This window comes from Dromiciops gliroides, chromosome 3 (assembly GCF_019393635.1).
Source record: "Dromiciops gliroides isolate mDroGli1 chromosome 3, mDroGli1.pri, whole genome shotgun sequence".
NCBI lineage: Eukaryota > Metazoa > Chordata > Mammalia > Microbiotheria > Microbiotheriidae > Dromiciops > Dromiciops gliroides.
Genome location: NC_057863.1, coordinates 357,806,245 through 357,827,512, shown reverse-complemented (window position 1 = coordinate 357,827,512; position 21,268 = coordinate 357,806,245). Strand labels below are relative to the sequence as shown.

The 21,268-nt window shown below is 49.9% G+C and overlaps 3 protein-coding genes across 5 annotated transcripts; 1 reads left to right on the top strand and 2 right to left on the bottom strand.

The window, feature by feature from the left end:
- Positions 1 to 581: 581 nt before the first annotated feature.
- Positions 582 to 3,379, top strand: RNF26 (ring finger protein 26). The gene has a single exon (XM_043998178.1). It carries the CDS (start codon positions 1,036 to 1,038, stop codon positions 2,362 to 2,364), a length of 1,329 nt encoding a protein of 442 aa, XP_043854113.1. The 5' UTR covers positions 582 to 1,035; the 3' UTR covers positions 2,365 to 3,379.
- Positions 3,380 to 6,288: 2,909 nt separating this feature from the next.
- C1QTNF5 (C1q and TNF related 5) lies at positions 6,289 to 9,228 on the bottom strand. Of its 3 annotated transcripts, none has more exons than XM_043990508.1 (3): positions 9,099 to 9,228; positions 8,266 to 8,546; positions 6,289 to 7,267 (listed from the first exon to the last, which is right to left on the bottom strand). In XM_043990508.1, the coding sequence occupies exons 2-3, from the start codon at positions 8,477 to 8,479 to the stop codon at positions 6,750 to 6,752; spliced, it is 732 nt and encodes a 243-aa protein (XP_043846443.1). In that variant the 5' UTR covers positions 8,480 to 8,546; positions 9,099 to 9,228; the 3' UTR covers positions 6,289 to 6,749. The 3 variants fall into 3 exon arrangements, with proteins under 3 accessions (XP_043846443.1, XP_043846441.1, XP_043846442.1); XM_043990506.1 differs by lacking the exon at positions 9,099 to 9,228 and adding an exon at positions 8,939 to 9,080; XM_043990507.1 differs by lacking the exon at positions 9,099 to 9,228 and adding an exon at positions 8,939 to 9,022 and having other exon boundaries at positions 8,266 to 8,516.
- A 705-nt stretch (positions 9,229 to 9,933) lies between these two features.
- LOC122745302 (membrane frizzled-related protein) lies at positions 9,934 to 20,392 on the bottom strand. The gene is made up of 13 exons (XM_043990505.1): positions 20,153 to 20,392; positions 19,891 to 19,990; positions 19,409 to 19,522; positions 19,069 to 19,200; positions 18,351 to 18,582; positions 16,673 to 16,803; positions 16,075 to 16,200; positions 15,770 to 15,846; positions 15,144 to 15,292; positions 10,986 to 11,116; positions 10,673 to 10,807; positions 10,365 to 10,492; positions 9,934 to 10,167 (listed from the first exon to the last, which is right to left on the bottom strand). The coding sequence occupies exons 1-13, from the start codon at positions 20,204 to 20,206 to the stop codon at positions 9,943 to 9,945; spliced, it is 1,734 nt and encodes a 577-aa protein (XP_043846440.1). The 5' UTR covers positions 20,207 to 20,392; the 3' UTR covers positions 9,934 to 9,942.
- Positions 20,393 to 21,268: the final 876 nt, after the last annotated feature.

Here is a 21,268-nt window from a genome sequence, read left to right as displayed (position 1 = left end):
ACACAGCTAGTAAGTGTTAACTGTCTGAGGGCAGATTTGAACTCGGGTCCTCCTGAATCCGGGGCCGGTGCTCTATCCACTGCGCCACCTAGCTGCCCCGTGACATTTTTCTTTTAGTCATTGACACTCTGAACCACATCGCTCTATAAAGAGATGCAGAAATACCCTTGTTGCACTGAGGGACGAAGAAAAAGGGACATACCTGGACAGAAGAGGGAGAAAGAGGAACACTGGGAGGAGAAGGTGGAGGTTTTTGGATGGAGAGGAGGCACTCAGGGTCATCTTCGAGACACAGACGGCGCACACTGGGGGGGGGGGGGGCGGGGAGTGACCGCACGCTTGCTTCCTTCCCTTCAAAATCGGAATCTGGGCCTCCGTAGGTCGCCCCCGCTGAACTGTCCCGCCCTCTTGGTGATTCAACCAATCATGTTCCGGAAAAGGTGCAGTTAGCCTCGTCTTGACCCAGCCCCATCCTTTGGAATGTAAACACGGTCGGGCTTCGTTCAAATAAGCCAATCAATCCTCGGCAGCCAAGGCGATTGGGCCGCCCTGATTCGCCGGTTTTTTTTTTTCTTGTGACCTTCATTCCACGCCTTCGGCCCCTCCCCCGCGCGCAAGATGGCGGCGCCCAGTGAAGCGGAGGCCGCGGCGGCAGCGGCCGGGGGTGCCTGAAAAGGGACTCCTAGCCTCTTGTCCGCCTCCCTCCCCGCCCATTCCCCCCTGCCTCCCTCGAAGTCGCGAACCCGGAGGAAGGGGGCCGGGCGGGGACAGGAGCATCTTTGCGGCAGCCTCGTGCGCGGATCCCCATCCCGTTCCAGCCTCGGGGCCGGGGACCTCCCCTTTTCCCCCCACCCCGCGCCTTCCCGCACGCCAAGCCGCTCCGGGCCCCGGCCCCGGCCCCGGCCCGACCCTCACCTCGGCCTGTGTTTGCGTGCCCTGCCCGTCCTGTGACTCCTGCGCCCCCTAAGTCACGACTCTGCTTCCGGGCCCCAACAACTGACCCTCGGGGGGCGCCCGGGGGCGCTCGGGCCGGCCATGGAGGCCGTGTACCTGGTGTTGAACGGAATCGGCCTGGCCTTGGATGTGCTGAGCTTCGTGCTGGACCTCAACTTCCTCCTCGTGTCCTCCTTGCTGGCCGCCCTGACCTGGATGGTGACCTTCATCTACAACCTGCCACACACGGTCCTGGCCGGCCTCCTGCATCTGGGCCGGGGGACGCTGCTGTCCTTCGTGGCTGCCACGGAAAGCCTGATCCGCCTGCTCCTGGGGGTCCTGCAGGCGGTGGGAGCCCTGCTGCGGAGCTGTTGTTCAGGCCTGGAGAGCCTGAAGGTGGTGGGCCACCTGGCCTTACACGTGGCCACGAGGGGCAGAGAGCTGGTCCATCGTGGGGTCCTGAGCATGGTCTCCTCCAGCCATGCCCTGCTGCGCCAGGCCTGTGACGTCTGCGCCATCGCCATGAGCTTGGCGGCCTACGTGGTCAACAGTCTGGTCAACATCTGCCTCATTGGAACTCAGAACCTCTTTGCCCTTGGACTGGCCCTCTGGGACTCTGTGACGGGGCCGCTGTGGAGAGTGACTGATGTGTTAGGAGCCTTCTTTGCCCATGTTTCCAGCAGTGCTGTTGCCATGGCAATTCTCCTCTGGACTCCTTGCCAGTTGGTACTGGAGTTAGTAGCCTCTACCACCCGTCTTCTGGCCAGTGTCTTGCTAGCTAATCTCTTTGGCTTGGTGTTGCTGGTGGTAGTGTTGGCAGTGACCATAACCATCCTGCACCCAGATTTTGCCATGCGGCTGGCAGTCCGGGTAACTGAGCAGTTTCATGCCCTGCCTTCTTACCACCGGCTCCGTGGGGATGTGGTACGACTCTGCCGATTGGCACTGGGTTCAGAGTCTTGGCGCAGGGTACGGAGCCGGAGCCTGCAGCTGGCAAGCTGGCCCATTGGTGGGGGTGGTGGAAGAGCAGGAGGAGGGGGGGCCCCTGGGGCCCCCCAGGGTGGGCCAAGGAGGGGGCCACCTGCCAGAATCCGGGGACACGAGCATCCTCCTGACCCAGTGCCCAGGCTTCCCTTTCGACCAGAGGAAGGGGCAGGGGCAGCTCGGGTGGCACCTGTCAGGGGCCGGGAAAGACTCAATGAGGAGGAGCCACTGCCTGGGCATGACCCATGGCAGCTGCTGAAGGAACAAGAGGAAAGAAAGAAATGCGTCATCTGTCAGGACCAAAGTAAAACTGTGCTTTTGCTACCGTGTCGACACCTCTGCCTATGCCAAGCCTGCACCGAGATTCTGCTGCGTCAACCAGTCTATCAGCAAAATTGCCCACTGTGTCGTCAGGATATCCTGCAGACCCTCAACGTCTACCTCTGAGGGCTCTGCGCCCATCCCAACTCCCCTCACCATGGTGTTTTTTTTTTTCCACTTGGGGATTCATTCTGCCCTTCCCATTGCCCTCCTGAGCAGGTGGGCACCCCTATAGCCCTACTGATCCAGAGGACATCTGGGCTCACATTCCAAGCCTTTGAAGCCATAAGGACACAAAGATTTCCCCTTCTTCACCTTCTTAGGGTTAAGGGAAAAGAGAAGCAGACAGACCAGCTAGGTCAGAAAGAGGGTGGGGGGGGGGGAGAATGATGACATAGTTTCTCTATGCCTTCTAGGACCAGAAAATTTTAGGGGTGGTGAGGATGGGAGCATCTGTATCACCTATGCAAGTGCCCTTGAGGCTACAATCCTTTGGGCTCCTGCCCAGATGCCAATCTTTGTATTGGGCCAAAGAGGTCCTGAACTTGTTTCTGGTTTTCCTTTTGGGGGCCTGTTATTTTGGCCCATCTTACTCCCCTACCTAGGCCCTCCTGCCAGAGCAGATCTGCCTGCTACTTATCTGGCAGCTGAAGATCATTGGGAAGATACTTGACTTTTGTAGATCTTTGACCTATGCTATCAGCCAATTTCCTGCCGCCTTGGGGAATCCAGGGGTAGGGAGATGTGGGGTGTCTTTCATTTGCTCTCTGCTGTTGAGAGTTGCCCCTGCTCTCTCAAAGCCCAAAAGCTAACTTGAGGCCAATGCTCCCCTGGGAAAGAAGAGAGAAAGAGGATGAAGATGATCCTAGATTCCTTCAGTGTTTGTCTTTTGGTCCCTCTTGCACCCTGTCTCCATTGGGAGTCCAAAGGAGAGCAGTCAGAGCTCCTATATCCCTATCCCCTTAATTCCACTTCTGAAAATCACATTCCCACCAGCCCTCTCTCCCCTTTCTGGGGAACACAGGTTCTACATTCCACATGAATTATGGGTCCAGGCACTTCAAGAGGGAGGGGCTGATAGCATTTCCCTGAACATTTACACTGTTAGAATTTATTTGTGAATAAAGTCTGTTACACAGCCCTCTGCCTCTTGTGTGTGGTTAGGACTGTGAAGATGGCCCTGGAAACTTCCACCTTTGGCACTTTTCTCCTGCAGCTGGAAGAGGGTGGCTGAAGGGGAATTCGACTCAGGTTGAGGTCTCCACCTGCAGACCTCATGTCTGACAAGGCATGTTCCTTGTTCCCACGAAAGCTCCTATCTCCTCAGTAGCTTTGGGAAGTTTCCTTTAACCTTGCTTAGAATAAGCTTCATGAGGAACAAATCCAGGATCTCTTTTTTACTTTCACCCAGTCCCTCGTCTGGTTAGTCTCTCCCACTTCCAGGAGTTTTGAAGACTGCCCTCCTTACTTCCTAGGTGTTTCGAGGAGTTGGTGCTCACCTTGTGCCCTGTTGATCTGGAGCCACTCCTCTGGGCTGGAAGTAGGAGATGGAAGGGACCTCTGGGTGTCTCTGGAAAACCAGAGCCCTGTCCTAACCTCAATTTTCTTTTTAGACCCTTCCTCCCAGAGGGTCTGGAGGAGGCTGAGAGAAGGTGAGTTTAAGGCACTACTAATGAGTGACAAAGTGGGTGACTGAGGAAGGGCAGCAGAGAGGAGCGCATTAGAGAAGGAAAGGACTCCATCTTTGGACTTGAGGTCTTTTGTGACTAGCCCAGGATTCAGACTGTGGCTCCAGTCCACCCAGCAACAGGCCCCCAACTTGGAGGTGGAGTGGGAAAGGGGAAGTGTTCCTAACCTTCACCCCAGTGTACTTCCAAGGTTGAAGTTAAAGTCTTCTTTGGAACTAAGTTCCAGGGTAGAGATGAGCTTAAGGAGGCTGGGGAAAGGGAGGAAGTGGGGATGGGAGGGATGCCTGGTTCCCTCCAGTTTGTTTAATCTGGGGATAAATATTTATGGGAATAGATAAACTTCCTGAGTGCGAAACAAAGACTCTTTTAAAACCCTTTCAGCTTCTGGGCTGCTGGGCTTTGTGCCCTAAATCAGAACCCTGAGGAGGAATTTGTATTTGGGACTAGCAACAGTTGAGTAGGAGTGTGGATGGGTGAGGATACCATTCCATCCTAATGTCAGGAGACAGAGAACCTGAGAATATGGGAGCAAGGCCCTCTCTGGTGGAAGAGCTCAGCCTGCTGTCTGTCTTCCAGATTCGTTACTCATTTTGTTCTATGGTCCTTCCACTACTCCCCCGGCCTCCCCCTTCCATCTGAAACACACCCCAGGACCTAACTTGGGTGGTGGGGCCTGTCTCTGTTTCTGATCTAGTCTGTCATCCCTCTTTCCAGAGCTGTACATGCACTGGCTCTGGGCTAAGATTGGGAGCAGACTATGTGTCCTCGTGGTCATTGGCTCACACTGTGGTATCCTGGAGGCAATTAGTACCGTATTCCCATAACTCATATTAACAGCCTGTATCTGTCTAGTGTTTATATGATTGACTGACATTCATCTTTTGATCCTCACAACACCCCTGTGAGGTAGGACCTATCATTATCCCCATTTAACAAGAGGAAGCAGGCTTGCCTCGGTCATAGCATTTGGGGTTAGGATTTGAATCTAGGTCTTTCAGACTAGCTCAGCCATCTAGTCAGGACCTTGGTATTCTCCACATCTGTTTACACTGGGTTCTTTTACCAGCTTACTTTGAATGGGAGAATACCCCATTCCTCACCATAGCATGGCATAAAACTGGGTAAACTGTCATTCCAGAAAGAAAGATGAATATCCCCATGCCACCCATGAGCAACTGGGAATGGGAATCCTGGGTTTTATTCTAGTTGCATAAGGGTGGAAGATGGAAAGGAAGTGGTGCTCTCATGGATCCAGGCCTTATTTCTATATATGCCCTCTTCTCTCAACTCACTCCATTACCACCCAAGTTCAGGTCCTTATCACCTCTCTTCTGGTTGGTTGGCCTGCCTCATGTATCTCCCCACTCCAGTCTATCCTCTGCCCAGCTGCCAAAGTGATTTTCTTAAAATACAGATCTCTGCCCCCCACCCCCACCTTCCATAAACTCCACCGGCTCTCCACATTACTTCCCGGATCAAATATAAAGTACCCTCTGGCATTTAAAGCTCTTACTCCCTGCCAGGTCTATGCTTCAGCTATACTGGCTTTGTTCTGCCTCCCATGTGACATCCTATCCTTGCTCCCCACCCCCCTTCAAATCTTGGCTCAGATGCCACCTCTTGAGGTCCCCTCCCTCATGCTTTCTCCTCTGAGATTACTTTCCATTTACTTTGTATTTCTTTTACCTACTGGGATATTTACATGTCTTCAAGCTCCTTGAGGGCAGACTTTTTATCCTTCTTTGTATCCTCAGCACTTAGGAAAGTGCCCAGCCCATAGAAAACACTTAATAAATGCTTTTTGGTTAACTGTACTCCTTGACACCACAACTATGTCTTTTTTTTTTTTTTTTTTTGGTGGGGCAGTGAGGGTTAAGTGACTTATCCGGGGTCATACAGCTAGTAAGTGTCAAGTGTCTGAGGTTGGATTTGAACTCAAGTCCTCCTGAATCCAGGGCTGGTGCTTTATCCACTATGCCACACAGCTACCCACTACAACTATATCTTACATCATACGCTCTGAAGCAAATTAAAAGCTTTTCATTCCATCCCTTTCTTTGGCTTGGCTCCCACTGCCATCCCACTACCCCAGATGGGCAGCTAGTTGGTGCAATGGATAGAATTCTGGGCCTGGAGTCAGGAAAAACTCCTCTTACTGAGTTCAAATCTGTCCTCAGAAACTTTACTAAGTGGTGTGACCCTGGGCAAGTCACTTACCCCTGGGTTCTTCAACTGTAAAATGAGCAAGAGAAGGAAATGGCAAACCACTTTGCCAAGAAAACCCCATATGGGGTCACAGATAGCCAGCTATGACTTAAAAATTACTGAATAACTGCACTCTCCTGATAATTAGAGGTTAGAACTAGGATTGTGTAGATTTATTGAATGATGTCTGAGCACAAGACCCTGTTCCTGGGGCTAGGGGTACAGAAGGAAAGGACCCCAGAGGGAAAAGGGTGGCAGTCTTCCCACCACCACCACCATTACCACTGGGGCTTTGGGCCCTGAGGACTGGGGAACCAAAACACCTGTGCCCATGGGGCATGATTGCCAGAAGCAGGTCATATGCCTTTCTTTTGGGGTAGAAATCTAGCCACTTCCCCACTCTGCTCTCAGTGGACACACTCTTCCCTGTCAAAAATGCCCTCCTGTACCTATCAACAGCAAAACTGAGATGCCCCTATCTCCCTACTCACCCACACGAAGGGGGAGCCAGCCCTCCTCAGAGCAGATGCAGCTGGGGCAGTAACACCCTTCTCAGAAAAGAGGGTGTAGCGTCCCAGGAAGGAAGAAGTGAGCAACCTTCCTGGAGAGTGGGAATCGTCAGGCAAAGACAGGGGAACTGTGCCAGTCAGAATAAACTAGGAAGCCAGAGAAGGTACTGTCTGTCTTGACACTGGCATAAATGCCGATGTAGTCACCCACACCCACTTGCACCCAGACTTGGTCCTCAGGCTCCAGTCTTACTAGGGCTCCCCCAGAGAGTGAGGCTGGCTTTGGCCACCCCCCAAAGAACTGGAAGAAGGAAGCCACCGACTCGCCATTCTTCACAAGGTCGAACTGCAGACTGGCTCGGTAGACGGTGGCATGGACGGCAAAGTAGTAGAGGCCGGGCACCTGGCAGGTAAACTTGCCCGTGGTAGGATCATAGTGCCCCTGCTCGTTCACAAGCACCCGGTCGAATGGCAAGGGTGTGTCAGCAGGTGGAGGCACCCGGCTTTCTGAGCGTTTGGCACTAAAGGCTGACCGGGGAGGCACTGCGCATTCACCCGCTGGTCCTGCTGCTCCCATTGGCCCTGATTCTCCTGGTGGCCCCGGGTCCCCCCGAGGCCCGGGCAGCCCTGTGGGGGTAAGGGACAGTGTTAGAAGTGGGCACGATGGTCACAGATGTGGAGTAAAGAGACCTTCGAAAGTTCTACCCAATCTCCATCCCTCCTCACCAGGCATGGCTCCCTCAGGAAATGTAGCTGAGAAGCAATAGGAGTTGTGTTGTGATGGAAAGGACACTGAGGACCTGAGTTCAAATTCTACCTTCTTCTGATTCCTTGAGTTTGGCATGTCACTTGAGAATTACAGCGTTTAGAAATGCAAGGTTTAGGGGGCAGCTAGGTGGCACAGTGGATAAAGCACCAGCCCTGGATTCAGGAGGACCTGAGTTCAAATCCTGCCTCAGACACTTGACACTTACTAACTGTGTGACCCTGGGCAAGTCACTTAACCCCCATTGCCCCACCAAAAAAAAAAAAAAAGAAATGCAAGGTTTAGGGATTATCTAGTCCAACCCATGTCATTTTACAGAAGAGGAGACTGAGGCCTTGAAAAGAGATGCAACTGTGCCTGCTGGGTCTGTTTCCTCCTATGTAAAATGAGGGGAGGAGACAGTATTGGGCTAGATGATTTCTAAGATCCTTTCCTGCTTTCTAGTTGATGATCTATGAATCTGTGGGAACAGGGATCCTCCCATCTTTTCTCTTTTCCCTCCCTAGACCATATTTCTCCAGTCAATTTCTTTTTCACCTATAGGTTGGGTTCCACAATTCCCCAGTGGCTTCAAGTCCCACCATAGCCGGATGACCTTAAGGGGTGTGTCGGGCAGGGGTTGGATGATGTGGTTAGGTCCTAAAGAAATTCCAGAGTTCTGCTAAGGGATTCCTGCGCCCTCTGGCGTAGCAAGGGGTACTGGGACCAACACCAACCTTCCAAGGGCTGTGCTGGGGCTAAGAAGTTAAGTGAGTGGGGGAGAGGGGATGTCCTGGGGGGAGGGAGAAGGGGGAAAGGAGTGAATCACTGGGGAGAAGGGAGAAAGAAGGGCAAAGGGGGCGGGGTGAGGTCTTCTTACCCGGGTGCCCGCCGGCACCCTTCTCGCCCGGAGTCCCAGGCGCCCCATCTCGCCCATCTCGGCCATCGCGGCCAGGCAGGCCTTGGTTGCCGTGATGCCCGGGGGTGCCCGGGACGCCAGGATGCCCGGAGCACAGGCTGGGGATCTTGTTGTCGTCCAATGGGGGCGAGCCGGCCACCAGGGCCAGCAGCAGTAGGGGCAGGAGCGGCCTCATGGCGCTGGGGCTGGGCGCCAGGACGGCTGGGTCCCTCCTAGAGGAGGGATTGACAAGGTCCCGCAGCCTGCGGGGAGGGGGGATAGGGGCAGGCTGGGAGTCAGGACCCCTGATCTAGGGTCCTGCCTCTCTTCTCTCCCCATCCTAGCCCCTCCCTGCATTTCAGGCTACCACCGAGAGACTTGAGAGAGAGATCCTAGCACTATGGGGAGAATTCTTCCCCAGGACCCTGGCGATCCCGGAGCCCAACCAAAAGAGAAAGGAAGGGGAAAGCAGAACATAACTCCGTCTCTTCTCCCTGAAACTCCCCTCGGCTCCATAGTCCCCTTCTCTTCCAGGCCGTTTCCCTCCCTGCCCCAATCCTATCTTGCCCATAGTCCCCTCCCCATCCCTAGATACCTCCGGCCCCCTCCTTTGTTATCCCTTGGGGTCCCGCCTCCACCCTCTGCCCTGACTCACCCCTCTCTCTGCCCCCGATCACCAAGCTGGCTTTCTCCGCTGCCTTCTCCGAGACGCTGGCCTCCCTTGACCCTCAAAAACTCGCCTATTCACCCCGCTCTGATTGTGCTCTCCACGCCCCGTGGCCCCCCTTTCCCCTTCCAGTCACCGGCTTCTGTACCCCTAGTCCCGGCCGCTCCTCCCAAACTCGGAGAGGAAACCAGCAGTCCAGACAGCCAAGAGTGACGGGCCGGGAAATAACTGGCAAATAACTGGCTGTCTCCAGGGCGCCAGGCCAGGGAATTGGGGGGCGGGGGAAGGCGGAGAGTAGAGGAGGGAAGGAGATGAGAACAGAGATCTAGAGAGAGACAGAGATGGGGGGACAAGGAAGGCAAAGACACAGCGGGAGAGGAGAGAAATGGAGGGGAACACATCACCTGGCCCGGGACCCAATGACTAACCTAGATCGCACGCACAGTAGGTGCTTAATTAGTTTTGTAGACTCGAAATGGAGAAATGGAAACATTAAAGAGAGATGCAAAGAATGACACAGAGATTGACAGAAAGATGGAGCAAGAGGACCCAGGAGGAAGATCGATAGCCATCAAGACTGAGGAGAATGCAAAGATGTGGAGGAAGAAGAAATGTCAGAAGATATCAAAGGACCAGAAATAGAAAAAAGGGGAATAACAAAGAAGGGAAACAGATATAGGGAGGGAAGGAAGAGTAATAGACTAGCTTGGGGTGGGTTGGGGGGTGGAGGTGGGCAGGAAAAGAGAAAACCTAGGAAAAGAAAGGAGAGTAGAGTAACAGGGGAGAGGAGATTGCTGGGGAGGGCAGGGGGAATAAGTAAGAGGTAAAGAAAACAGTCAAGTCCTCCCCGGTCCTACATCTTCCCTCTCCCCTAGCTTCCCCTACACTTTAGAAGAGGGTGGCATGGCCAGACACTTGGGTTCCCAGATTTGATAATGGTGGAGATTAGAGTCAAGGTGAAGTGAGGTGGGGGGAGAGGCCTTCTCCCTGACTCAGGGCCAGGTGCACCCTGCTGGGTCAGAGGCATCAGGTAGACTTTTACAGTTGAAGGACCAGGAGATGCCCAATGGCTCCAGATCTGGCTGGCAGTTTTGCTCAGCTTCTAGGCAGACAGGGCGACAGGGTGGGAGGAGCCCTCCTGAGGGGGTACAGTAAGGCAGAAGCAGCCCACATAGGAGTCTTCGGAAAGGCTGGTAACAGGGCAGGTCTGTCAGGGTCTGTAGTTTGTAAAGTAGGGGAAGTTATCAGACGCCAGCTCCACCCCCTCCTCCCCAGTCTGGACTAGCCTTGGAAAGTCTATTTAAGAACTGCTCACTGGCCTGAATCTTTCCCAGGGTACTCTAATTCTTGGGCCCTTACTACTGTTCTACCTTCTCCCTTCCCTCCCCACTCCCCAAGACTGTCTCTTTGACACCTTGTATCCTTTCAGCATCTCTTCGACTTCCTGTTGACTGTCCAGGGTCATCAAAGTATTGGGGAAAGCAGTGATGTTGTAGCTGAGGCCCTGGCACATTTCCACCTGAATGGGCTCGCAGGCTGACTCTGCAAAGGAGTGAGGATCAAAAGGGCACCAGCTTAACATCACTGTGCTGCTCCAGGCATCATTTTGGGCACAGCAGCCCTGGCCTTTGGACCATCATCCCAGCAATCAGCTTATTGGAGCCTCTCCTCAGCCTCTCCTGTGGGTCTGAGGTAGGCAGACAGCCCCACCAACATCCTCACCAAAAGGTGGGTGGGAGAAGTTGCTGCAGTTGAATTTGTCTTGGCCATTGCTGCAGTTCCTCCAGGTGTCACACACCCAGCGAAGGTCCTTGCACTCTCCATGCTGGCAGGAGACCTCCCCAAGCCCACAGGGATCTGTGGGGGAGGACACAATGTAAAGTGGAAGCCATGAGCACAGTACTTGTAGCCGTGCATACAAATACTCTCTTCTTGTTCCCACAGTGAGGGCACACACCTTCTTCCTGTCTCTACTGGAATATTAGCCTCTGCCCACTTGACTCCCCCATCTTTCTTGGGCCCAGGTAACACCTACTGTCAGTAGTATTGAGGGCCTGGTAGGTAGCAGAGAATCCCATGCTGCTGATCTGGTAATCCGTCACAAATACCACAGTCAGTTCATGGTATGAGGAAATGAGGGGCGGAGGCAGCTTGGTACCACAGAACCTGCTCAGAGTAGATGATACCCAGGTGTGAGGAGGGGGGGTGCTCTGAAGCCTCTGGACATAGATTTCCCCAGAAGATAAACTCAATCCAATAATTGAGTGGCTCCCTATTATTTCTTTTCTTTTCTTTTTGTTTTGCTGAGGCAATTGGGGTTAAGTGACTTGCCTAGGGTCACACAGCTAGTAAGTGTCAAGGGTCTGAGGCTGGATTTGAACTCAGGTCCTCCTGAATCCAGGGACAGTGCTCTATCCACTGTGCCACCTAGCTGCCCCTACTCCCTATTATTTCTAGGATCAAACACAAGGATCTTCCCTTTGGCACCTAAAGTCCTTCACGGCTTAGTCAAAACCTACATTTTCATGTTTGTTATATTTACCACCCCTTCCTCATCTCCCTTCATGCTGGTCTTCTTATATCAATAATAATATGTCAATAATAATTCTTATATCATCTCACATATGACATCCCATCCCATCTCCAGCCCAAAAGACTGAAGTGTTCCCCTTCTCTCTCTCCTCCCCTTAAAATCCCTAGTTTCCATTAAAGGTCTGTCCAGGAGCCATCTCCTACATTATACCTTTCCACATCCCCACTTGGCTGTGGGTATCTACCCTATTTTCTGTATATATTAAATGTAAGCAACTAGGAGGCACAGTAAATAATGTATTAGATTTCGAATCAGGAAAAGCTGAGTTCAAATCCTGCCCCTCACACTTACTAGTTGGGTGACCCTGAGTGATTAACTTAACTTCTGTGAACCTCAATTTTGTCATGTGTAAATGGGGATGATCATAGCACTCACTTCACAGAGTTACTGTAAGGACCAAAGGAGATAGCATATGGAAAGTGCTTTGCAAATTTTAAAGCACTACAAAATGCTAGCTTTATCACTATTATTTGTAATAGAGTTCTGGTGTAGATGAGGCCATTTTAGCAAACTGAAGGGGTCTGCATATGTCCAGAAGTCTATTACAATATTATATATGGCCACATGTTTTCCTCTGATAGAATGTAAGCCTGAATTATTTCACTTCTGGGTTTGTATCCCAGCACCTCATACATACCTAATAACTGCCAACATGTACCTGCCTTGTTCTGTATAAGGACAATGTGACTTCAGATGGTCAGAAATTGAGAGAAGAGGTCATGAAAGGCAAGCATGACTACTCAGTGGTGGACAGGAGGTTTCCCTGGAGATACAGACATGTGGGAAAGGCAGTGGACCCCCCATCTTTGCCTCCCAACATGTTCATGACTTCCAAAATGTGCATCCCTAGAGATTGCAAAGAGCATCCCCCTCAACCAGGTGGGATCTGTCCTTGTTTGATTTGAGATCTTATCTAGCTCCCCACCTAAGAGCTCATTTTTTTTTTGTTGTAGTCTATTGTCTACTCTAATCTTCCCTCCCCCCCCCCCAGGGCAATGAGGGTTAAATGACTTGCCCAGGGTCACACAGCTAGTAAGTGTCAAGTGTCTGGGGCTGGATTTGAACTCAGGTCCTCCTGAATCCAGGGTCAGTGCTTTATCCACTGTGCCACCTAGCTGCCCCCCACCCCCACTTCACTACCTAGCTGCCCCAGTTGTCACATTTATAAAATAAAGGGATGGAACTAGATGGTGTTCAAAGTTCATTTGTGGTAAAATAGAAGCACTAGACTTGAAGTCAGGAAGATCTGAGTTCAGAACTACCTTATTATTTTTGTTTTACTTGCTTCCTCAATGGGTGGTGGAAGAGGAGGTATGAGGGAGATAATTTGAAAATGAAAACAGAATTGAATTAAGAAAATAAAATTTAGATTGCCTTCAGACATGTCTGCCAGTCACTTAGCCCCTCAGCCTCAGTTTCCTCATCTCTAAAATGGGTATAATTTGTTGCTCTTTAGTTGAGATTAGTGACGTCTGTCTCTTTGTGACCCCATCTGAGATTTTCTTGGCAAAGATATCAGAGTGGTTTTGCCATTTCCTTCTTCAGTTCATTTTACAGATGAGGAAACTGAGGCAAACAGGGTGAAGTGACTTGTCTAGGGTCACACAGCTAATAAGTGTTTGAGGCCAGGATTTGAAATCAGGTTCTCCTGACTCCAGGCCTGGTACTCTATCTATTGTGCCACCCAGTTACCTATAGTAATCACTTTACAGGGTTGTAAAACTTTAAAAGAGAGCCTTAATAATATACTGTAGGCAAACCTTCAAGTGCTATATAAATGATAACTATTATTAAAGACAGTTTTTCATAGCGGGTAGAGGAGCAGGCTTGGGAGCCAAGAAGTCCTGGGTTCAAGTCTTGCCTCTGATGTACACTGGCTGTGTGTTCCTGCCCTGAGCCTAGGCGAGTCACTTAACTTTTCAGTGCTCTAGACCCCTTCTGTCAAACTCAAAAGCACCAGAGGCCACTAGACTGTACAGAAAGATCCCTGTGCACAGCCTTAGAAAACTACATGTTAACACTATCCATATTGTGTTGTATATTCATTTTGTGAAATATTTCCCAATTTCAGTTTAAATGTGGTTCTGGCTGGGCCAGGTAGGTGGTGTAGTGGATAAAGCACCAGCCCTGGATTCAGGAGGACCTGAGTTCAAATCTGGCCTCAGACACTTGACATGTACCAGCTGTGTGACCCTGGGCAAGTCACTTAATCCTCATTGCCCTGCAAAATAATAATCGTAATCATAGTCATAATCTGTTTCTGGCCATAACGGGTAGTCTTGCAGGGGGCAGTTTGACGTCTTTGCTCTAGGTAAGTCCCTATGACTAAAGAGGTACAGAGAAGATACCCACTTGAATTGAAAGAGGAAAAGTCTTTACCAGAAGTTCCCTGAACCAATGAAATCAGTTACCTATCCTTTAATAGTTTATGTGATTCTACAGTACCTTTCCAAATGAACTTCCTAACTATCAGAGCCTTCAGGCACTGTCCCATGGCACAAATTTCCTCAGCAGAGACATTTCTTTTTCTTTCCTTTTGTGGGTGGGGTGGGGCAATGAGGGTTAAGTGACTTGCCCAGGGTCACACAGCTAGTAAGTGTCAAGTGTCTGAGGCTAGATTTGAACTCAGGTCCTCCTGACTCCAGGGCCGACACTCTATCCACTGTACCACCTAGTTGCTCCCAGCAGATACATTTCAATAATTGAATAGCTCACTATTACTTCTAGTATCAAATACAAAAATCTTCTCTTTAGCATTTAAAGTCCTCAAACATGGCCTCAGATACTTACTGTTTGCCCTCAATTCCTTATCTGTAAAATAAGCTGGAGAAGGAAATGGCAAACCACCCCAGTAGCTCTGCTAAGGAAATCCCAAATGGGGTCACCAAGAGTTAGAAACAACTGAACAAGAAGAAGAACCTGGCCCAAACCTACTTGTTTTCCTTTCTTTTCTTTTCTTTTCTTTTTTTTTTAGTGAGGCAATTGGGGTTAAGTGACTTGCCCAGGGTCACACAGCTAGTAAGTGTTAAGTGTCTGAGGCCGGATTTGAACTCAGGTCCTCCTGAAACCAGGGCCGGTCCTCTATCCACTGCGCTACCTAGCTGCCCCTAAACCTACTTTTCCAAAAAGGGGCAACTAGGTGGGACCATGGGTAAAGCACAGGACCTGGAATCAGAAAGACTTCAAATGAGACCTGAATTCTTGGTTGTGTGACCCTGGGCAAGTCACTTAACCTTTGTCTGCCTCAATTTCCTCATCTCTAAAATGGCATCACAACAATAACACCAACTCCCAGGGTTGTCGTGAGGATCAGATGAGATGATATTTGTAATGTGCTTTGCAAATGGTAAAATGCTATGTAAATGGTGACAATGCTATGCTATGATGGTGATGATGATACAAATAGTAAATAGCTATTGAAAATTTTGGAGCATGGGAGTAGACTAAGATCTTCCCCCTTGCCTCCTGTCTCTTAGGTCCCTTCTTGGACATGAGTAACCCCCTAGGACAGTTCTTGGCACACAGTAGACACTTAATGTTGGTTGGTGTTTCTGAGAGCAGACCTGGGTTTCCACCTGCCCCCTAGGCTTCTCCCTTTACCTGCCCACTAGGTTGAGGGCTCCTGTGTCCGTGCTCTCATGGATTTCCACGTAGTCAAATTCACAATCCTGATGGGCCTCCAGGCTGAAGTTGTGGAAACGCAGCTCGATGCCATGTTCAGGGGGTACTGAGATCTGCCAGAGGCAAAACTGTAGGGAGGAGGTGAGTCTGTTTCATAGTGTCTGTTGTGCTCCTAGGCACCGTGCATAGGAATACCAAGCACAAAATAATTCCTGCCTTTGAGAGCAAGGGCTTCTTGGATCTAAACTGGGCAACACCTGTGGCATCCCAGGCTAAGGGACATGCATATCAAGGGAGCTTCTGGTTTCTCTTCTTTCCTCGTCGGAGCCAGAGTCTGTTTAAGAGTCCTATGTTTTTGTCTAGCATCAGTATCCTTTGCATTAGTCTAGGGCTGGTAGCAATATAAGCCCTTCTTTAAAACCAGAGTTGAAAGGAAATTTAAGGGTTGGTTAGATCAACCTCCCACCTGATGCAGGAATCATCTCTCAGAGCATCTATCTCCTCAACCCCCGCAGTGCCCAGCCCCCCAAAATCCCTTTCCATCCAGACATTGCACACTCTTTTTTTTTCCTATTCATTCCTCTGGCATCTAGCCCCAGACTCACCTGCTGATGAGGGTAGGGCTTCGGGTAGTTTGGGGTAGAAAAGGTGCCATGGAGCCCATTCAAAGACCCTCCACAGTCTACAGTGGGGAGGGAGAGAGCGTGAGGTATTGTTATTGACTGCCTTTGGACGCCATAAATTTTTCACCCAGACCAATGAGGTGGCGATGCCTGGGAGAGCCGTGTTGAAAGGCAGAAAGCTGCACTCATCTCTGGGCATTTGGGAAAGGGGATAGTAGAAGGTGGTGAAGGGGCAGGAGACAAGGTCCTCCAAGTTCCATGCTCTCCCTCCCTCCTGCTGGACCTACTTGAGTCTTTGCTGCTGCAGTTGGCCTCATCACTGGAGTCCTTGCAGTTATTGAAACCATCACACACGGCATTGGAAAGTAGGCAGAATAGATGATCACAGGGAAACTCATCCTTCTTGCATCCCCCTACCATAAGGCATCCCTTGATCAGAGATTATTACTCTCTCCTCTCCCTCCACTTTGGTTATACCATTCCCTTGCCTGAAATGCCTACGCCTCTATCTAAATTTTCCCATCCTTCAAGGCCCAATTAAAATCTCACTTCTCCCATGAATTTTCTCTAACTACTCCCACTCAAATTGATCTCTCCCTCTGGACTCCACATGAAATTTTGTGTTGCTGTCATCCTAGCTCCTACATTAAACTTATGTTAAGTGCCAACCATGCTAGATGTTAGAAGAGCTATAAAGTTTGGTAAGACATACTCCCTGCCCCCATGGAACTTCTAATCTAGCAGGGGGAAAGGCACAAAGGTAGGAAACTCTAATACCACTCATAATCATAGAAAAGGTTGGGGACAGACAACCTTGGCTGGCCCCACAAATGGAATGGAATCATTTTGTTGACAGACTGTATGGAATAAAGGGAAAACACTCACCTTCTCTAGGGGTCACAGCCTGGTACCAGGCATGGAATCCAATTCCTCCTACACTACTATCAGAGACAAAGGCTACACGGAGGCGGCTGGCATTGGTGTTGAGTATGGCTGCTGGCATCTTTCCACAAACCCTGTAGTGAGTCAGGTGGGAGGGTCAGAGGGGAAGGGAGCAGTCAGGGCCAAGGGAGAGAGGCTGATCAATGCTTTGTGATCAATGATCTGCTTAGTGTCCTCTGCTCCCTTGGCCTTAGACTGCTATAGATAAAGATAGGAACATCTTGAGCTGGTATGGGTTTTATCCTTTTTCAGATCACTTTTATAACTTGTCTCTCGTTTTAGTCACCTTACAACCTTGAGAGATGGGCAGGTCAGGCACATAGACTTTTTCACAAATGAGGAAACTGAATCTCGATTCGTTAAGTTACTTGCTGAGGGTCACATAGCTGGTTAGTGGTAAAGACTCAAACCTAGATTTCCTCATTCCTTGTCAGGTGCATTGTGTTTGCTTTCCTCCATTAGGTCCTGAGAGAAAATAATGGGGTCCTAGGGGACCCAGAGAGCAGACCCCCACTCCAGGGAGCCTTGCCTGACCTCTTTTAAGGCCAGCCCAGGGTCGGTAGAGTTGGAGCTTGGACTCCAAATAGGGACAATAAAGATTAAAACCACACCTACTTGAAAGCCTTTCCCCTCAAGGGGGTCTGTCCTCTGGACTCTGACCTTAACATGTACTGCTCATTTTAATATGGACCACCCTCAAGTCCAGTAAACCAATAGATTTGAATGATGCTTAGCCAATTAGCTTTTTTTGGGGGGGGGGGCTGGGCAGTGAGGGTTAAGTGACTTGCCCAGGGTTACACATCTAGTAAGTGTCAAGTGTCTGAGGCCGAATTTGAACTCAGGTCCTCCTGAATTTAGGGCCGGTGCCACCTAGCTGCCCCCTAGCCAATTAGCTTTGAGAAGTGTGTAAGGGCCACCTCTCCTCCAGACTGCAGGAAGCTTATACTCTCTCATGAGCTCTCTTGGCCTCAGACTCTGGAGGAGGCAGACACATTGCTCCTGTGAGTGCTCTCTCTCTCTCTTCTATCTAGGTATGTAGGGATTCTAATTCTGAGCAATGTGTTCTCTCTTTTCTAACATTTAATATGCTTTAATAAATGCTTAATACCAAAGACTGGTGCTATAGCCTCTCATTTGTAAGTAGCAATATATTAGAAACCCCAGCTAAGTTCCCTAAAACCTAGAATAGAGACAGGCACCCCCATATATTTTCAAATGACACACCCATGGTGGATCTGCCCTCCCTCTTTTGCTTTGTTTCCTACATTGAATTAGTGGGTCAATAAGCATTTATTAAGCATCTACTATGTGCTAGGCACTCTGCTAAGTGCTGGGATTACAAATAAAAAAAATTCAGGGCAGCTAGGGTAGCACAGTGGATAAAGCACTGGCCCTGGATTCAGGAGGACCTGAGTTCAAATCCAGCCTCAGACACTTGACACTTACTAGCTGTGTGACCCTGGGCAAGTCACTTAACCCCAATTGCCTCAGCAAAAAACCAACCAAACAAAAACAAATTTAAAAAATGGAAAAGATAGTTTTTGCTTTCAAGGAGCCCACAGTCTAATTATAGAAGAGGAGGAAATGTTTTGAGAGGGTAGGGTAAGGTGAGAGAATATACCTGACCATGGAATTCCTCAGGTTTCCTTGTTCTTCTGGCTCTAGGGAGATCTCTAGCCAATCAAACAGGCAGGAGGCCACATCATCCATGCTGAATGCTTCTATTTTGAGTTGTACTACCTGGTCAGGTGCCACCTGGATATGCCATATGCAGTAGGCATTGGGTGGGTATGGGTCCGGGTAGTTGGGAGAGGCGAAGGAGCCCTCTGGGCCAAGCAGGAGCCCCCCACAGGCTGAAGATGGCAGCAGACAATCACAGGTAAGAGGTCAGGGGGTCAGAGACGGGCATCAGAGGACACAGGAGGAAGATAGCTTCTGTTCTAACCTTAGGCAGGATTCTCGTGGGGAAGAGGGGTTAGATTTATTTTGTACAGCTCCCAAGGACAAAACTAAGACCAACAGGTGGGAATTGTAGGGAAGCAGATTTCAGTTCAATATACAGAAGGATGTTTTAACAATTGGAGTTGTCTGGAAATACAATGGAACATCTTCCAGAGTAGTGAACACAAATTTTTTTGTTTCTAGAATGGGTTGGATTAAATGACCTCTAAGAGCCTAGAATTCTGGAGTCTCTCTCCCTCTTTCTAGAGGACTCTGTTCTGTTTCAAGTGGCCCATCCCAGCTCTAAAGACTGTACCTTTCTTATAACAGTCTGACTTCTAGAGGACTCTTGAAACTGGGGGCTGGGGGTGGGAGAAAAAGATGCCATAGGCACTCACTGGGCTGAGGAGTAAGGTCCATGGTCAACTCTCCTTGGATGCCAGGGTTGATGTCTGTGGCATTACTGAGCCCTTGAGGGGATAGAAGACTGGGAGATGTCCCAGGTGGAGGTGGAGGTGTAGATTTCAGTTCTGGGAACAGGAAGTCAGAGAAAGGAGTGACATGGGGTCTGAACACCTGAGGAAGTCCAGGGTACTTTGTGTACCCTGGAGGAAGCATGAGGGAGAATGACCAAAGGGAGGGGTTATGGCCACTTCCAGTTAAAGGTCTAATCCCTCAACCCCCTGGTCCAAGCAGGCACCACACCTGCTGTTCTGCTTCCTAGCTGAAGACACTCACGGGCAAGGATGATGATGGTAAGAAGTCCCAGAAGCAAGAACAGCAAGGTTGAAAGGAGAGCTGCGCACAGCCAGGAGAACTGGCAGTCTGTTTGGTACCTCCAGGCCAGACCACCTGCAGGGGGAAGTCAGGGGTTGGGAAAGCTGGACGGGAACATTGACTGGCCTAGGGCCTATGACCCTTGCACTGATTTGCTCATACTACAGACCCTGTTAGCTTATTCTCATTCCTCCGGACTCCCCTCCTCCCATTATGGGATCAGGAGAGCCTAGCATCCCTACCTGGAAGGAATGGTGACAGTGGAAAGTGCCCTGGGTTGGGATATAGCTTAGACCTCAGTTTCTTCATCTATAAAATGAAGGGGTTGGACCGGGTGACCTAAGAAATCCTATAATCTTAGAGATCATCTAGTCCGATCCCTCTATTTTGCACATGAGGAAACTGAGTCCTCAAGAGGTGAGGTGACTTGCCCTCATCGTTACCATGGTAGTGAACTCTAGGACTGCTCCGGGTTTCCTGATGGGCTGGAGATAGGGTGGGCAACCCAGCCTCAGGCTCAAAAGCTGGATTACAGAATTCAGGCTGCAGAAGAAAGAAACAAACACCAAAAGGTTACACGAATGTCTCCAAGACACTGCGGCTTGGCACAAGTTTCCTTTGGGGTGCTGCCCACCATCAGATGGGTCTTGAACTTAAATTGAGTAGTAGTCTCTTACTAAGAAATTGTCATTGCTTTCCCCCTACCTTGCTCCACTTTGCTGTTTCAGCACAGAGGGCAATATCTGTGTAGTCTTTCATGGCCCAGTGCCCCTCATAGCTTCCTTGGTGCCTCTTGTGCCAGCCTCAGGCCCTTCAGGCTTGTGCTCCGGCCCCCTGAGATGACAGAGGGTCAGATTCAGGAGGCAGCTGGTGTCCTCTTTAATGGAAGGCTTCTTTCCTTCACTCCACTCTCAGGCTGACCTCGGCAGATGGAGTCCAGGCACTGACTAGCTATGGGGTCTGGGTGGGGAGAGGGGGCAGCAGCCCACAAGGAATGTGCAAAAGCACCAAATCTCCCTTTAATCCCACTCAGCTGAGGATGCTGAAGCCAGGGCAGCCCAAGAAGTTCTTAAAGGGGCAGTGAGCTGGTTGGGAACACCAGCAAAGGCTTAGCTGTGGTATGAAAAATAGCCAAAGAGAAGCCATTGAAAAAAAAAAGCTACTAAAAGTGGACTATTGCTCTCAGAGAAGGGAGTTTTCTTAACTAGAGAGACCAGGAAAGTTGATGTTCATAAGCTGTGTCTAGTATCAGATATCCTGCAGAACACCAGTGGGGATGAACTGAAGACTTCAAGTGGGTTGGGTGGGAAACTCAACCCAGTTCTTAGTTACTTGGTCAATTGGCAGGAAAAGGACTGTCTGAGGTAAAAGCTGGCACTCGGATAGGTGCCTATGGACTGGGAATGGTTCCAGCTAGTGTCTAAGAAGAGTCTTGGGTCCCATGGGTTTTGTTCTGAATCATAAGAGTCACAAGGGTAATACTTAACAGGAGATTCTAAAAACAGCTAAGCAAAAGATGGTTTGAGAGGACATGAGAGGAATCTATGGAAAGGTGTTCCAGAGAAAAGGAAGAAGTTGTGTAAGGATATGATCTGAATATTTTTTCTTCTTCTACCATATATTTCCTTAGCAGTAAAGAAAAAGGAGGGGGAAGACAAAACACAGTATTTCATCAAGGACTTATCCAAACTGAGAAACTGGAAAATAAGCCCAGAGAAGGAGCAGCTTTTCTTCGACCAGAGAGGACCCAGATATCTTTTTTTAAATAGCGTTTTATTTTTCCAATTATATATAAAGGCAGTTTTTAACATTCAGTTTTAC

Excerpts from the sequence above, each read along its gene's own strand:
- LOC122745302 (XM_043990505.1), bottom strand. The coding sequence starts at position 20,206 with ATGAAAGACTACACAGATATTGCCCTCTGTGCTGAAACAGCAAAGTGG. Across the intron at positions 19,991-20,152 it reads AAACAGCAAAGTGGAGCAAG|CCTGAATTCTGTAATCCAGC; the intron begins GTAGGGGGAAAG and ends TTTCTTCTGCAG. Across the intron at positions 11,117-15,143 it reads GCCCTCAACCTAGTGGGCAG|GTTCTGTGGTACCAAGCTGC; the intron begins GTAAAGGGAGAA and ends TACTCTGAGCAG.
- RNF26 (XM_043998178.1), top strand. The coding sequence starts at position 1,036 with ATGGAGGCCGTGTACCTGGTGTTGAACGGAATCGGCCTGGCCTTGGAT.
- C1QTNF5 (XM_043990508.1), bottom strand. The coding sequence starts at position 8,479 with ATGAGGCCGCTCCTGCCCCTACTGCTGCTGGCCCTGGTGGCCGGCTCG. Across the intron at positions 7,268-8,265 it reads GGGTGCCGGCGGGCACCCGG|GGCTGCCCGGGCCTCGGGGG; the intron begins GTAAGAAGACCT and ends TTACCCCCACAG.